The 16,504-nt window shown below is 44.3% G+C and overlaps 3 protein-coding genes across 3 annotated transcripts; 1 reads left to right on the top strand and 2 right to left on the bottom strand.

Moving 5' to 3' along the window:
- Window positions 1-4,334, top strand: LOC8078396 (gibberellin 2-beta-dioxygenase 8). Its single transcript, XM_002448154.2, has 3 exons — window positions 1-1,572; window positions 3,294-3,639; window positions 3,853-4,334. The coding sequence occupies exons 1-3, from the start codon at window positions 1,052-1,054 to the stop codon at window positions 4,096-4,098; spliced, it is 1,113 nt and encodes a 370-aa protein (XP_002448199.2). The 5' UTR covers window positions 1-1,051; the 3' UTR covers window positions 4,099-4,334.
- On the bottom strand, window positions 9,087-10,183 carry LOC8075945 (defensin Tm-AMP-D1.2). The gene is made up of 2 exons (XM_002446756.2): window positions 10,006-10,183; window positions 9,087-9,621 (listed from the first exon to the last, which is right to left on the bottom strand). Exons 1-2 carry the CDS (start codon window positions 10,073-10,075, stop codon window positions 9,443-9,445), a joined length of 249 nt encoding a protein of 82 aa, XP_002446801.1. The 5' UTR covers window positions 10,076-10,183; the 3' UTR covers window positions 9,087-9,442.
- LOC8075944 (IAA-amino acid hydrolase ILR1-like 5) lies at window positions 11,442-15,703 on the bottom strand. Its single transcript, XM_002446755.2, has 6 exons — window positions 15,632-15,703; window positions 14,676-15,512; window positions 14,368-14,493; window positions 13,291-13,605; window positions 12,406-12,534; window positions 11,442-11,970 (listed from the first exon to the last, which is right to left on the bottom strand). Exons 2-6 carry the CDS (start codon window positions 15,078-15,080, stop codon window positions 11,587-11,589), a joined length of 1,359 nt encoding a protein of 452 aa, XP_002446800.2. The 5' UTR covers window positions 15,081-15,512; window positions 15,632-15,703; the 3' UTR covers window positions 11,442-11,586.

Genomic DNA, 16,504 nt, shown 5'->3' with positions numbered 1-16,504 from the left:
GCGTGGCTCACCGTCGAACACGGACACGGTCACGGCCGGGCCACCCAGCCAGAGCCTTATTTTCACCGTCAGTGTGAAGGTACGGTGCGCGCGCGCGCCGCAGCACCCGTATGCTATGCAAAAACCCCTAAAGATGTCAATGGGGCCCGCGACCCGCGACCCGATGGGTATTTACTCTATTAGTGTACCAATATGGAGTGAAACCAGTACACAAACGGAGCAAACCCTTCACCCATTGGGTACGCGGATATGGGGACGTTCTAGTAGTCCCCATACCCATTTACCCATGGGTGAAAAATACCCAGCCCAAAACTAAAGAAGCCCACCAGCCACCAGTCCACCGGCAGCCCATACACTGAAACCCTATGTAGTGCTAGCAAAGTATTACTCTCTACTACGTGATTTGTATGGACAATGAACTATTATGGTGTTGTGACTAGTGGTTGCAGCAGAAATTATTATGTTGCTATTTGCTAGGTATATAGTGAGGTGGCTATGTGACGATGCTTGTGAATGGCTATGTGACGATGCTTGTGAATTGCTACTACGTGACTGGTGCTTGTGGATTGCTGATGTTTCGCGGGTATGGGTGACCCGTCGGGTCTAATTTACCCACCCGGGTATGGGTCTGAAGAAATTTCTCCACCCATCACTGTATATGGGGATACCCGTGGTATCATATTGTTGTCACGGGAATGAGTCTGGAGAGTTCATACCCGATGGGGATTTACCCGTTGCCAACACTAAACCCCCACCGCTGCGCCTCTTCACCCCCCATCGGGCAACGCATTGCTATTGCAACCGGTAGCCGCAGCTGCCACGCGATGCGCTAGCTGCCCCCCCGCCCCCCTGCTTTTGCTCTCTATATATAGCCGCGGTGGACGCGCGTTTTGATATGAGCCAGTGCTAGCAACTACTAGCAGCAAGTGTAGTGCACCAAGCTGCTGCTACTACGTGCGTGTGCGCCATACGTGTAGGTTGCTAGCTAGCTAGAGAGTGTGGAACTGATCGATCACCAGACACACACACACAAGGACACATAATATCTTACATGCGTTACGTAGCTGCCACTCCGACCATGCCGGCCTTGACGACGACGACCGCGGAGAGCGCCGCCGAACCGCCTCTGGCGGACAGCTACCTCGACCTGCTCCGCCGCGGCGGCATTGCAACGCCACCGCGGACCGAGGGCCGCTGCTGCGTGCAGGAGCGCGAGCTGCCGTTGATCGACCTGTCGTGCCTGCAGCAGAGGAGCGGCGGCGGCGGCGGCAGCGCGAGGGCGGCGTGCGCGGACGCCATGGCGCGGGCGGCCTCGGAGTGGGGCTTCTTCCAGGTGACCGGGCACGGCGTGAGCCGGGCGCTGCTGGAGCGGCTGCGGGCGGAGCAGGCGCGGCTGTTCCGGCTGCCGTTCGAAACCAAGGCCAAGGCCGGGCTGCTCAACGGCTCCTACCGCTGGGGCGCCCCCACGGCGGCCACGTCGCTCCGCCACCTCTCGTGGTCCGAGGCGTTCCACGTCCCGCTCGCCAGCATCTCCGGTGCTGCCTGCGACTTCGGAGACCTCAGCTCCCTCAGGTATTACTTATATGCTTTTGCTTTGCTTTGCCCATATGGTCTTCCATACCCCCCCACAAGTTGTTGTTACTGTAGCGTTGTTTATGGTTACGGCTACTTGCTAGTACTTACTTACTATATATGGGGTGTATATATATATCAGCTAGCCGCCTTCTTAATCATGACCATATAATATAGGAGTAATAATGCATGCCCTGTCAATATCAGAGAAAATGCCTGTCAGTAACAGAGACGCGCGGCAGGTATCTTAGCGACCCAAAAGAAAGTCCCCGTCGATAATAGAGACGCGAGGTACTTACTGAGTGAGAAAGGGGAGACATGCTATCACATATATGTGCATCTCGTAGGTCGTACGTAGCCGCAAGCACATCGGCACATGTGTGCTTCGGTGCTCCACCCATGCCCATGGGTATACAGTATCTCTAATATCTTCTAGGCCGGCCGGGGCCGGGCCACCCACAAGGGCGGCTTAGGCCGGTGCTCACACACATATATGCAAGGCGTACGTCGTTGCTGGCCGGGCGTGCTTTCGTTCCCGTCATCCCGTGGTACCTCTGACGTAACCAAATAATGTGCGTCTGTACCTTGCACACGTCTCACAGTCACACAGCAAGCTGCAAAGAACTCAGGCCTTGTTTAGTTTCGAAAAGTGAAAAGTTTTCGGTACTGTAGCACTTTCGTTTGTTTGTGACAAATATTATCTAATCATAGACAAACTAGGATCAAAAGATTTCTCTCGTGATTTCCAGCTAAACTGTGTAATTAGTTTTTGTTTTCGTTTATATTTAATGTTTCATGCATATGCCACAAGATTCGATGTGACGGCGAATTTTGAAAATTTTTTGGTTTTCAGGGTGAACTAAACAAGGCCTCAGTCCCAGCCCACCGCCCGGGATATTTATTATTTCTCTTGTCCACGTACGCTGCTAGATCGCGATATACTGGTTTTTCATCCCATCGTAGTCGTAACAATAATAGGAATTCTGAAAGTTCAACGGCGCACACACTGCCGCCCGGCCCGCTGCAAACTTGGCTTTCGTCCAAGCTTTATATTCTGGCGCTACGATTCAATGCTTGATGATATCATGTGTGCGGTGGTGTACGTGACCACGAAACATGGGAGCTTTTAGTACACGAACCCAATTTAACGCCGTCGTGTCCATCGAACCAGCCTACCAACACCAAGCTTCCATCACTGATTCTCCTATATATATACTATTATTAAAATCTTTTCCGGCACATGCTGCATCCATCGGCATACAGTGGGGGTGAAGTAGCGAAATATGCTAATGACACGTACTCCAGTAGGTACCGTACCATAAAAATCCTTTCTGGCACTGCACACATGCATGCTGCATCATCCCTCGGTCAGTATTAATTCACTACTGAGGCCTTGTTTAGTTCCCAAAAAATTTTATAAAATTTTTTAGATTCTCCGTCACATCAAATCTTTAGACGCATGTATGGAGTATTAAATATAGACGAAAATAAAAACTAATTACACAGTTTGGTCGAAATTGATGAGACGAATCTTTTGAGTTTAATTAGTCCATGATTGGATAATATTTGTCAAATACAAACGAAAGTGCTACAATGTCGATTTTGCAAAAAATTTTGAAACTAAACAAGGCCTAACTAGTAGTACTGATGAGTACTACTGGTAATTTTTTTTTACCGTGGTAAATTAATTTAAATTAACAGAGCAGTGCATGCATTTGCAGGGGCGTGATGCAGGAGGTGGCGGACGCGATGTCGCGGGTGGCCAAGACCGTGGCGGTGGCGCTGGCGGGGAGCCTGCTGCAGGGCGGCGGCCACGACGAGCACGAGGCGGCGGCGGCGTTCCCGGCGGGCTGCGACGAGACCACCTGCTACCTGCGGCTGAATAGGTACCCGGCGTGCCCGTTCGCGGCGGACACCTTCGGGCTGGTGCCCCACACGGACAGCGACTTCCTCACGGTGCTGTGCCAGGACCACGTCGGGGGCCTGCAGCTCCTCAAGGACGGCCGCTGGGTCGCCGTCAAGCCCCGCCCGGACGCGCTCATCGTCAACATCGGCGATCTGTTTCAGGTAACAGTGCGGCGATAGCTAGCTAGTCCCGATACGTACCTTCAACGCTCCTTCATTCTCCACCACCGTGTGCCGCGCGCTGAGCATCTTTTCTTTTACGTGCTCAACTTTTGACCAGGCAGTTCGTTCGCTGTAGCGGAAAAAATGTACTGTACCTATCTGATGACGTAATAATTACATGGTTTCTCTAGCTAATTACGTGTGTACGTGCAGGCGTGGAGCAACAACCGGTACAAGAGCGTGGAGCACAAGGTGGTGGCCAACGCGACGGCGGAGCGCTTCTCGGCGGCCTACTTCCTGTGCCCGTCGTACGACTCGCCCGTCGGCACGTGCGGCGAGCCGTCGCCGTATAGGGACTTCACCTTCGGGGAGTACAGGAGGAAGGTGCAGGAGGACGTCAAGCGGACCGGCCGAAAGATTGGGCTCCCAAACTTTCTCAAGCAGCAATCGCGGCAGTAAAAAGATTGAAAATGACGGCCCGCAAATGCGAACCAGCGGCGATCCTTTTCTTTTCTTTTTTTTAAGGAACTGGAGGGGTTTGCACCCCTACAGAAAATGGAATAATATAAAAAGTAGAGGTTCAGTAAATACAAGAAACCAAAAAAAGCAGAGTCAAAGACATGACCCGCTCAAGAAACAAAGAACGTTAGGAAGAAAATCAAAGACAACACCAGTACGGGCCTGGCTAAACTAAGCTGGCAATCCATTGTTCAAAGCGGGGGATAACACTTCTTTTCATCCTAAGCATTAGGAGCTTAAGCTCATCTCTGAAGAACGATCTGGTACTTTGCAGATTTGGCAAGATCTGTCGAAAGATGAAGTCGTTTCTTGCTTTCCAAATAGCCCAGCTCATCAAAATCAAGACTTCCATGAAGAAAGGTATCCCAAGCTGATCTTTGAAATCCATCAGGATTTGAAAGGGATCAAGCTGATTGTTTACCGTAATATTCACCATTGCCCAACAATCCCTTGCAAAAGGGCAGTCAAGAAGCAAATGAAAAAGTGACTCGTCTTCACTTCCATTGCAAAGGACGCAGGTGTAGTCTGGCAGAAACATTCTTTTTCTTCTAAGCAGTTCTCTTGTGCTTAAGCGATCTTTGAGAACCAACCAAAAGAAGACTTTGTGCTTGCTTTGACAAGGGGAAGCCCAAAGCCATTTGAAGAAAGGGTGAGCAATGATCTGTCCACTCAGGTGGCTATATGCCTGCTTGACTGTGAAGTTGCTCGAATTCCAAATATAGGTCCATTTATCAGGGGTTTCTCCAAGATTTGTATGCTCTATTAGGGTCTGAAGTTGCAGCATCTGAGAATGGGCGTGTGTTGACATCGGAAGATGAAAGAGAGTGTGAAGGGGCAACTGGGATGTCCCTTCAGCTAGAGTGATGTTCTTCTTCTTCGCAAATGAATAAAGTTCAGGGAAACTTTGAGCCAGAATTGCGTCACCCCACAGGTCATGCCACATAAAGCAAGAATTTCCACTGCCACTTTCAAACCTTGTCATTCCTTTAAATTTATGCAATAACTTTAATATATTTCTCCACCAAAATGAACCTTTTCTTGTGCTACCCGGTAGCCTACCATTGCTATAGTATTTCTCCCAGATCAGGCGATCCTTTTCTTTACGCTGGATGCGAGCACGACCTCAAAGTACAAGAATATTTGTGCCGTTGAGGCGCTTGCTTCCTTTTCTTTTTACCCCCCTTTGCTTAGGTAATATATACTGTACTATTATGATTCTAAAAAAGGTAATATTATAGTATATAGGTCACTATATATATATACAACAAAGTGAACGAGGACGACGTGTGCGCTTATCACAAGCTATTATCATCATTGTATATTACCACTTTGGAAGATAAAGTTTAACTACACATATATTGTACATCCCTCTTGTAGAAAAAAAAAAGGCAAAATAGCCATATTAGTCCTTGAACTTTTATCCAAAGCTCAGAATCGTCCTTCAACTATCACAATAGTCAGTTTAGTCTTGAATTTGCAAGTTTGGTGTCGATCTCATCCTTTGCCCGACGTCGTTTATTGCCCGACGTCGTTTTGTTTGACCAAAACAAAGGGCTGATTTCTTTTTTCAAGATGTAAGTAAACCGTTGAAGTGTTAGTAAAGCCATCTGCTGGTGAGATTTTTTTTCTTTTAAATAATATCTGCCGGTGGGAAGTGACCAACAATAGAGCTGGAAAAAGAGCTGCTCGTACATGGCACGCTCTTCTTGAATTACGGGATAGGAGTGCACAGACCGTAGCTCGGTTGTATACCATTTATGTGATATCAAAACTTGATTGTCTAGTAATTTAGTTTCTTTGTTTAGTTTAACTTTTTCTAATTACTACTAGCAATAATGCACATGCGTTATAATAGTACAAACAATTTGGAGCGTACGTGTTGCTCATGTCAATGATAACGAACTATCTATTTTTGTTGGATTTTGTAAGGTTTAATCCAACATTAAATAGAACAAAATTTCGTGGCCCATAATAAAACCAAACTCAAAATTAAGAACGAAGAGAGTGAGAGATGTCGGATCTAGTGATGGAAAAGGAGTGAGAGATGGACGATGTAGGAGAGAGTGGAAACAAAAGAAAGAGAATATACCACTTTTAATATTTGGTATATGTAGATTTTTTAAAACCTTTATTAGACTACCAAGGTGGCATGTTATTATAACATTTAAGTTTTTTTGTTCGATTATAATTTTCCTCTCTTCTTACATCCTCACTACATTCAACTGTACGGACTTCATGTAGCTATCATTGAGCAAAGTCCTTGGCTTCAAACTTTTGTGTTTCCCTTTCATCTTTCTTTTTCTCACACTCCTCTCCAAGTCAAGGCAGGCTGTACTTTCCTTTGGTAAACTCCATACTTTAATAAAATCATTAAGTTTCTCATAAATTATTTAGTTTGTTGGCTCTTATATGGCCCGTTTGGTGCCACTTCCCCGCTTCACGGTGAAAAAAAAACACAGGACCCCAAACGGCACGATTCTGAGCCAACTTCTTCAGGATTGTGAATTAATTTGCACTCAAAAGCAGGCCTTATTCTGGGCTTTCTAAATTGCCCAGCAGTTGGCAGCGATGCCAAAAACATAGAATTTCCTCCCTCCAGGGAGCCATTTCTTGCACCATTTTCCAACACTGTTGAGGATAGCTGGGAATATCATTAGCACCAATAGCTAAGGCAATTATTGCCCAAACTATTTTAGCTACACTGCAAGAGTAGAATAGATGAGCAATGCTTTCAGGTTGATTACAGAAGTAATTAACAGGATGGATCCCCCTTCCGCTTCCTTTTTATCATGTTGTCTTTAGTGTGTAAGAATGGCATTATTCTCCAATAAGCCGCACGACAATCTTAATCTTTGTAGGAACTTTTCCCTTCCAGATGTTATATGAGGAGCCTGCTTCATTGCATCATACATGGATTTGACATGAAAAAAAAAAAAAACTCCCTATTTACCGAACCTCCAGTCCTCCACCCTATGATATCGTCATCCTCATGTAGTGTTTTGAGTTTCGTCATAATGGTGTCCCAATCAATACGTTTCCAATCATACGCAGTACGGCAGTAGGCCCCGGTTGCAACTTTGCGAGGCTAGCATGTTCGCTTGAACTTCGGCTGAATTTGCCAATTATTCGCAACAAATTAGTAAACAATACTTTCAGTTATGGCTTATTAGCCAAGCGAACGGGGGCGGCGTCACCCACTTTGCCGGAATCAACTCTTTCTTTTTGAAAGGAGATGCACACACGAAGCGACTGGGGCAGGACGGATTGATCATGCACTGCAAGGGCGACTCGACGCACACATCGGACTCTGATACGATGCTTGAGTGCAAGTGGGTATATATGAGCTTTCACGGTTTCCGGTGCCGACAATGCACGGCAGATTCCGGCGCGTATATATGTATAGCTGGGTGAACCTGACGTGCAGGCAATCAGATGGTACGCTGCAGCTCGAATACTACTCATCGCAGTTGGACTTTGATCGTGGAAGAAGAAGGACCAGATCCGGTCTTTTTCCTTGTCATCGCAAAGACGAATGTCACTAGCTACCTCCAGTCTCCAGGCTCCAGCGTGACAGATTCAATTCCGGTGCCCAGCAGCGGCCGTCGAGCTCGACGCACACATCCTGACATCCACATCATCGGGCAACGATCGATGTGCTTGCGTGCAAGTGGGAGCGAGCTTTTTTTTTCCCCGATTTGTGGTGCCGACACGCGACAATAATGTACTACACCCGATTCCGGCGTTTAGCCGCCACAGAAAGAACCTGAGGTGCGAGGGTTGAGGCGCGCAGCCGAAGACGCAGGCTGGCAAGCCCCAGATAAATTAAATGGAAAATATGAGAGAAGGAATTATCTATTTAATTTATTAAATTACACTAAAGAAAAACGATGTGTATTCATTTGAAGGACCATCCCCTTCCTTAGTGCGGTAGATGAATGAATGGAAAGCTAGGATCTCGCCTCTCACAGAACCTACCACTATTAAAAACTCGAATACTTCTGTGTATGCTGACATTTTCTGTATGTGTTTTTCTCCGGTACCCATAGAAAAACTAGTAATTATTATGTGTGTTCCAAAAATACAGACAAAAAAAATATAAAAACCCACAGAAAAATTGCATAATTTTCTAACTGTGCCAACACACAGAGAAAAATTACAATTTATTATGTGGGTTTCTAAAAAACGCACAGAAAAAAGTAAATACACACAGAAAAATTAAACACACATAGAAAAATAGCACAAGAGGCCTCATATTAACTTCATATGAACAAGCATATTTTTTTCTTTTTAATCTCTCTCTAAACCTTTCGCATTCATACTAACTTCAAATTTGATGATTTTTTTCTATTTTTTTAAAAATATTTTCTATCAATTTATAGCAATGGTTTAAGAGCGTGACTGGAATCAAGAAAAAAGCGGCTCCAAAAAAAAAAAACTCCCAGAGAGTCACAAACAAGAATATGCCAAACATATATTAATAGGAAGAAGCATTTTACGATAAAGATATTAACAACCAGAAAGATAATCGGCGAGTTTTCCTTTTTAAAAACAATAGCTTTTCGCAACTTTCTTCTTTTATTAGAAAACAACAAATTATAGCCACAACTTTTGTGCATAATATTTTGTAGCATATAACTTATCACCACAATCCACAACATCTAATCATCATGTTTTTAATATATTTTTATTTTATAGACAACTTATCATGACAACTTTTCTACATGAGTTTTAAAATCTAACTTTTGTTCATAATTATCAATGGACAAACTTATGTAACAATTTATCAACATAACTTTTAGCATAGCTTTATAAAAAAATTTATAAATAAAAAACTTATAAACATAAGTTTGTTCGTCAATTTTTTTTTTATAAAATAAACAACTTTATCTAGCACAACTTTTAACATTATTAATGAAACACACACATTGTACGCAAATACGCAACACGCAACGACTGACAAACTTTATTATTCCAGGTAGAAGCTAAAACACACATTAGAAATAAACTGTAAAAACTAAACCACAGCACGTGAAGCCGGCCGGTTCACGAGACACACACACACTCACACACCCACGTACGTCTAGGAGTAACTGAAGACACGCACACGTACGGACACGCACGATTGTAAGGTGGTGATGACCGGCCGCGAGCCACAGCCCACAGCTAGCAGGGACGGCGTACGGCGGCGACGCGCAAACATCGCAACAAATAACAGCAAACCCAAACGGACCGGCAGGTCGATATGAGATCATGCTTCAACGCTGCATGCAGTGCAGCCGGCCGGCTAGCAGATCCGCTTGCAGTGGCACTTGCTCTCAATGCCGTGCCACCTGCACTCGCCCCACGGGAAGCCCTCCGTCCTGCAGACGTTGGCGCAGTTCCTCTTGCTCAGGCAGGCGCCGACGAACTTGTGGCTCTGCGACAGGCAGTGCCTCGCTTCCGCCACCCTCGTCGTCCCCATCTCTGCGCACGAACTCAAGCAAAGCAACGGTGCACACACCATGTCAGGAACAAGATATTCATGCTAGCTACTAAAAACAGTGGCACGAGAGCTATATACTCCCTCCGTCCTAAAATAAGTGTCGTTTTCGCTTCCCAAGAAATAACTTTAACTAAATATATAATAAAAAATATTAATATTTATAATACATAATTAATATCATTGAGAAGATCTTTAAGTCTAGTTTTTTAACAAATTTATTTAGAGATATAAATATTATACGTATTTTCTACAAATTGAGTCAAACTTGTGGCACGAAAACCTAAAACGACACTCTTTTTGGAACGGAGGGAGTATATATATATATATATATATATATATATATATGCAGGGGAGACGACATGCACCTGAGGCGGCGAGCAGCAGCAGGAAGACGAGGACGGATGATGCGACCATGCGGCGGGAGGTCGACGCCATCCTTTGATTCGACGCTGAACCACACTACTCTGACGGCTTTTGACAGCAGAGTGTGATACGTCCAGATGCAATTTCCAACTGGAATGACCGGCACGACGGGACACGGTCGTAGGGGGTTTATATAGGGCTTACTTAGGCCTAGCTAGCTAGAGCTCGTTCGAAATCCAAATCCTGTATTTGTTCAAATTTTCGCCAGTTGTACAATGGATCGAATCGGAAAGCTGAGTCAGCACATTTTTTCTAATGCAAACTTGGTCGGTGCAAAGTTTGGAGCTTTGCTCGTCGTGTCCCGACAGTCTCGTCTCGGGCCTCTCGGCAACAAGTAAAATTGCACTGCTCAGAGTGTACGGGTGCAGAAAAAATTGATATTGTGCGCCGATGTAGAGGAGGCGCATCAGTGCATGCGTGGATGTCTGTGGAATGCAGTGCGTAGATTGAGGCAAAGGGTCGCGTGTGCGTGCGAGGGGTGAGATCGTGCTTGGCAGGCTACAGATCACCAGAGCACGGGTGGCTAAGCTGCTCCACCGACCTGACAAAGCTACTGCTTGTTATTACTGGGATGGATGGACAGTCCACTGTCCACGTGATCAGCGATTTGAGAGTTGTTGATTGGTTGTATTCACCTTAATTCATACAGTATACATTATAATTATAATGGTTTGGACTGAACAATAAATAACCTTTTATTTGATTTACTTTAGGGCTTTGTTGTGGGACTGAGAGCCATTCATTTAATTAGATCTGGACATTGTAATGGTAATGGTTTGGACTGTGAGCAATAAATAACCTTCTTACATTGTATATCTTATACTCTCTTCATACTCATAAAGAAAGTCGTTCGGGACAGCGACATTGTGTCCAAAACATAACATTGATTCCTTGTTTTTATAAAAATATTTATCAAAAAGTGGTATATGTATACTTGTATGAAAGTGTTTTTCAAGACAAATCAATTTATATGGTTTTTATTTCCAAACTCAAAACCTTAAAAGTTATTCATGATTTATATTTCTAATGTTTGACTCAAACCTTGTACAAAACGACTTTCTTTATGAGTATGGAGGGAGTATATTTTAGGTAATCAGTGTACTCTCGATTAATTTTAAGGTACTCTTCTAAAACAATTTGTAGGAGATGAAACAACTTATAGTATAGGATAACGTAAGAGATCTTGTAGAGTTGCTCAGAAACCCTTCACGATAGGATTGGGAACCTTGTAGTGTTTCGTCTGTTTAAAGAGGGGGAGAACAGTAGTTGGAGGGTGATGCAGGCCGTGGGTAGCTAATCACTACGGTGAATCAGATGTTCAGATCTGATTGCCCACCAGAGGTCGTGGTCGCCTGAAATGCAGCGTCCGTCAGGGAAGTAGTCAAGTACAGTAGAGCTCTGCTTCAAAATGACGTCGCATTGTTTTGTGAGTCACAATTTTGCCAAAAAAAAACACTTTTACAATGCATCTGTACATGTCAATTATATTTGTTCAACCCAAGATCAACCGCACGAGTGAGAAGCTACGAGTCTTTGTTGAGAGAGGAGCCCTCAGTGAAGTACAGTTCTGCAATCGCAGCATGCAAAGCAGCACCAACAGGAATGACGTCCTCATCAACGAAGAAATAGGGGTTGTGAACCGAGTAAACAGAACCAGCTTTCTCGTTTCTAATGCCGATGCCAAACATAACACCGGGAACCAGCTGCTGGTAGAAAGCGAAGTCTTCGCCGGCCATGATCTTTTCCCCTGGTCTCACGTTGCCCGGGCCAAGCAAGCCTCTGCCGACATCCTCTACGTGCCGATGCAGCCTCTCGTCGTTCACAACAGCAGGGTACATTGGGTAGTCCTCAGCCTTCATGTCGACAGCTCCCTTGCATCTATGTACTGCAGCCTGGCCTTCTACTACCTGAAAAAGGGTGAATTCCCATTTCCTTCTGAATATGTGAATCCTATTAATTGCAGGGTTATTTTTTTTATTAGAAGCATCAAGCATCCATTATTCTGAGAATTAGGTAAATACCATTGCTTACTTTTGAAACTGAAACATTAGTTCAGCTTTGAAAAGACTAACAACATTGCCATGGACTACTCACATAAAGAAAAACATGAGTTGCTATTTTGTGTTCAGGCATACCAGAATAACACTGAACTGGGCCTATGGGGCAGTTGCAGGTGTATAACACTATACCATTCATTGCGTAAGTAGTTTGAAAGCAATTGCGAAGGAAATGCATCTATGCAATCAATGCTTTGAATGTACTAGTTCATTTAGAAGACACCTGTATCATAATAAAATAAATAATAACAAAAAATATCATGTGTAATACATGATTTTACCAACCTCTTTAACCCTTCTCTGCAGACGGTAAAGGCCTTCAGTGGTGAGGCTCCTCAAAGTACCTCCAAATTCAACAACATCAGGGGTAGCATCAAGGGCTTTTCCAGCTTTCACATAGGTAACCGAGACCACCTGAACGAAATAAACATAAATCATCACAAGGATTTTATGGGATTTATGTCCAAGATTTTCACCAATAGCATCAATATAAGGGAAAAAAACGTTGATATTCTCTTCAGGTTAGTCACTCCAGAATAGACCGACTATGGAGTCCACTGTTAATGAAGGAAACAGACGCCCTCTCAACTAGAAGTGAGTAAGGGTTACCCCTTGTTCTTCTTAATATAATGATATGCAGCTCTCATGCATGTTCAAGAAAAAAAAACTAGAATGAGTACAATGTGTAAACATGACTGTTATGCCCTCAATTGAGGTTTCTTTAACATAATTCAGTAGTAAATAAAAACAGATTCCAAATCACTCAAAGTCAGTCTGCATGAAATCAGCAACATGGTGCACCATGGGTGCCCAAAATACATTTTGGAACAAATGCAGAATCAAGGGCTCAAGACAAGGTTATTTCTGCTGGAAACAATCCTTTCATCTGAGAAAAAAAGAAAAGGATGAACTAGCAGCTGGCCGAGTCAAAATGTTATTACAAGTTTACAACTATTATGCAGTCTGCACAGGCTGATGCTTGATCTTTATCAACAGAGTATACTACTAGTCTACCGTAAAGGGACTACCAAACCAAGCCTCAGTTAACTGTCTACAAGCAAAATATCTATTTCATTGTAGTTTCTAATCTTGATTTATGTGCAATGCCTTTCTATGGCATGCTAAACAAATCCACAAAGTAAAATATTATTATCAAAAGCAGTATCATACTTGGCTGTGAAGAGGATCATCTTCTCTGGAAATAAGCTGCTGCAGGGACAGGATGGCCAAAGATGCAGCGACAATAGGATCCACATTTAAGTGTGGGGTTTCAGACGGCCCAGTGTTACCTTCTATTTTTGCTGCAAAGAAACATACAGCGGCTTGTGTTGGTCCTGGGTGAGCTGCTATTACACCAGTTGGTATCTGGTAGTCAACATGCATTGCAAATATGGCTTTAACACCATCCAGAACCCCTTCTCTTATCATATGAGATGCACCTGCACCACCTTCCTCGGCAGGTTGAAAAAGGAGTCTCACTGTTCCCTTCACAGTAATATAAATGGCAATTAATTAATTACTCCATGTAAAATCTGAAGCAAGGTTGTAAAAAGTGGGCTAAGCCATTTAGCGGTAGCCTCCTCCAGAAGCTATAAAAGCTATAGAGGGATATAGTGGCAAACCCTATGTACAAACTATAGCAGGCTATGTAGAAACCGTGATCTGAAAGAAGTGCGGTGATAAACCATACAAGGGAACTTTCAAATATGTTCGGATAGTGTAGAGAATCTTCCCATATGCTTTATTAAGTCGAAGCAAGTTCATTTGACCTTCTACTCCCTCCATTTCAAATTATAAGACGTTTTGGCTTTTCTAGATACATTTAGATATACACTATGTCTAGATACATAGTAAAATCAATGTACCTAGAAAATCCAAAACATCTTATACTTTGGAACGGAGGGGGTACTAATTATCTAGATTAGACTAACTCAGTTCAGAATGCAAGAGAAGCCATCAAATGAAGAATAAAAAGAAAATAAAAACGGAGAATAGATTATCATGTGATTCTATAAGCTGCTCCTAAACAGAAATTATCACAGCTGAAATCAGGATGTTCACTGCCTGTGAGTTGTTCATATTCATTATTGCCACACTAGTTAAAATAGCATGCTGTGTATGTTGATTCAAATACAAGTCAGGCACTTTGCTTAACTACCTTAGCTCAGAAATTAAAACAGAACCATAATTCCTGAATAACTAGTTCTGTCTTACATGGAAGAGATCTTTGTATGAAAAAGGACACACCTTGAGCTGATCCTTACGCTGACTGAGTAACTTTGCTGCCCCCAGAAGCATCGCTGTGTGGACATCATGCCCGCAGGCGTGCATCACTCCGTCCACCTTGCTCTTATGCTCCCACTCCACTAATTCCTACAGTCGGAGCCAACAGAATGATGTCAATTCAAATGAAGGAGCTGCCATCCTAATCTTTCCCCCACGGAAAAGATCCGATTATAGAAGCTGCCATCCGATGTCACAATCCTAAGCTCATATGACCCTAGGACCCAAGCGGAACATGAGAAGCATCAGAAAAGGGGAACAGCGCGAGGGACCTGGAGCGGGAGCGCGTCCATGTCGGCGCGGAGCGCCACGAAGGGGAGCGCCCCGGAGCCTACATCAGCGACGACGCCCGTTCCGGCGACGGCGCGGGTGGAGAGGCCGAGGCGCTCGAGCTCCTCGCGGACGAGGGCTGCGGTGCGGTGCTCCCGGAACGCGAGCTCGGGGTGCGCGTGGATGCGCCGCCGCACACTCACCATCCACTCCCGCTCCCCCCACGCGCGCTGCAGCAGCTCGTCCCCATACTCATCCGCAGAAGCTGAGGAGAGAACGAGGAGGAGCAAGAGGAGAGGGATCGCCATGGTCGCGGCCGAGGTCTCGCGGTAGGTGGGAGCTTTGACTTTGTCAAAAGCTCGACTGCCCGGGCCTCGAGGAAACGGACGCTGACGTATACATATCATCCGTCATCCAAGGGATGCTAGTGAAAATATATTGCACCAGTGGAGCATTTGCCAAACCTCGAATCAGATATCCACTCGAATTCAGAATTCAGAAATCAGAAGATGATGAACGAAACGTCTCAACATGCTACCCGTGAACGAGTTTTTGCTGGACATCATTGTGCAAAACCAATTGCAGTTACAACGATATAAATGTTGAGCATGCAATCGTCAGTCTACTCGTACAGGTATACTCCGTATTTACTACTACCAAAATGAAAACAGTACAGCTGAACTGAGAGCAAGGGTGATTCAATCCCAATTCCTATCTGTCTCACTCTGGGGTAACATTGCCTATTTTCTGTTTCTTTGATTGCCTGCATCTATGTGAAGGACATCCAAAACGTGCTCCGCGCCGCTGTGATTTGTTCTATGGGGCTTGTAAACCCATTCCTGAAATTCACTGGAGCAAATTAGCATTAGTAGGAAATGCTATATAAATGAAATAACAGGAAAGTGTTACTAGCTGCCCTAGGAAATGAATATTATTAGCATTTCAGTTAAGTACTGACGGATGTGGCTATCCAGCTTGGAAAGTTGAGATGATGTTGCAAATACCCACTTCCCAGACCCCAGTAACTGTGCTAGAGGAACATGTAGACACAATGTTATCTTTCGCCTAACAGATGAGCTCAAAAACAGGAAAGATTTATTTAGCGCCAACATCTCTAAGAACTTTGTATTCTGTAATGTAGCAAGTAGCATGCTATAGCCTATGAACATGTAGACACAAAAGCACTGGAAAAATTTAGATAAAGAATGTCCGTGGCAACACGAATCCACAAATATTAGACAGAACATATGCCCATGCTTATGTGCTTTATGCCGCCAATGTACACTATGATCTTTCCTTAAAAAGTGTTTACTATGATCTCCAAAGATTTCCCTGTCAGGACACTACTTTACTAGCTCTATTTGAACCATGTTAAAATTAACATCCTAACTCTTAGCGCTTACTAGCACCATTGACCTTGCTTTTTTTTCTAGTAGTAAGCATACCTCTTAGTAGATGGCCCGTTTGGATTCATACTACTATTTTCTAGTTGCTATATAGCAACATGGAGGACCCACCAAGTTTACGGCCCTGTTTGGATCCATGTTGCTAATAGCTAGCAACTAAAATTTAGTAGACGTGGATCTAAATAGGCCACATACTAATAGGTGTGGGGTGTGCTAGTAATAGCAAGAATTAGCAAGATGGATGTTGCTAGCAAATGCTAAAAGTGTTATGAGTAGCACACTAATTTCGGTAGACTCGATCAGGGGGAGAGACGTCCCCCTGATTTTCGTCTTAAGAAGATGGTGCCATGACTCGAACCCAGGCTGGCTTAGCCAACCGCTTCTTTGGCGTGTTGTGCTGACCGGTTGCACCGTGAGATGTTGGC

The sequence above is a fragment of the Sorghum bicolor genome, chromosome 6 (genome assembly GCF_000003195.3).
Source record: "Sorghum bicolor cultivar BTx623 chromosome 6, Sorghum_bicolor_NCBIv3, whole genome shotgun sequence".
Lineage (NCBI taxonomy): Eukaryota > Viridiplantae > Streptophyta > Magnoliopsida > Poales > Poaceae > Sorghum > Sorghum bicolor.
The sequence above is the reverse complement of the archived record's forward strand: the minus strand, read 5'-3'. Positions and strand labels throughout refer to the sequence as shown.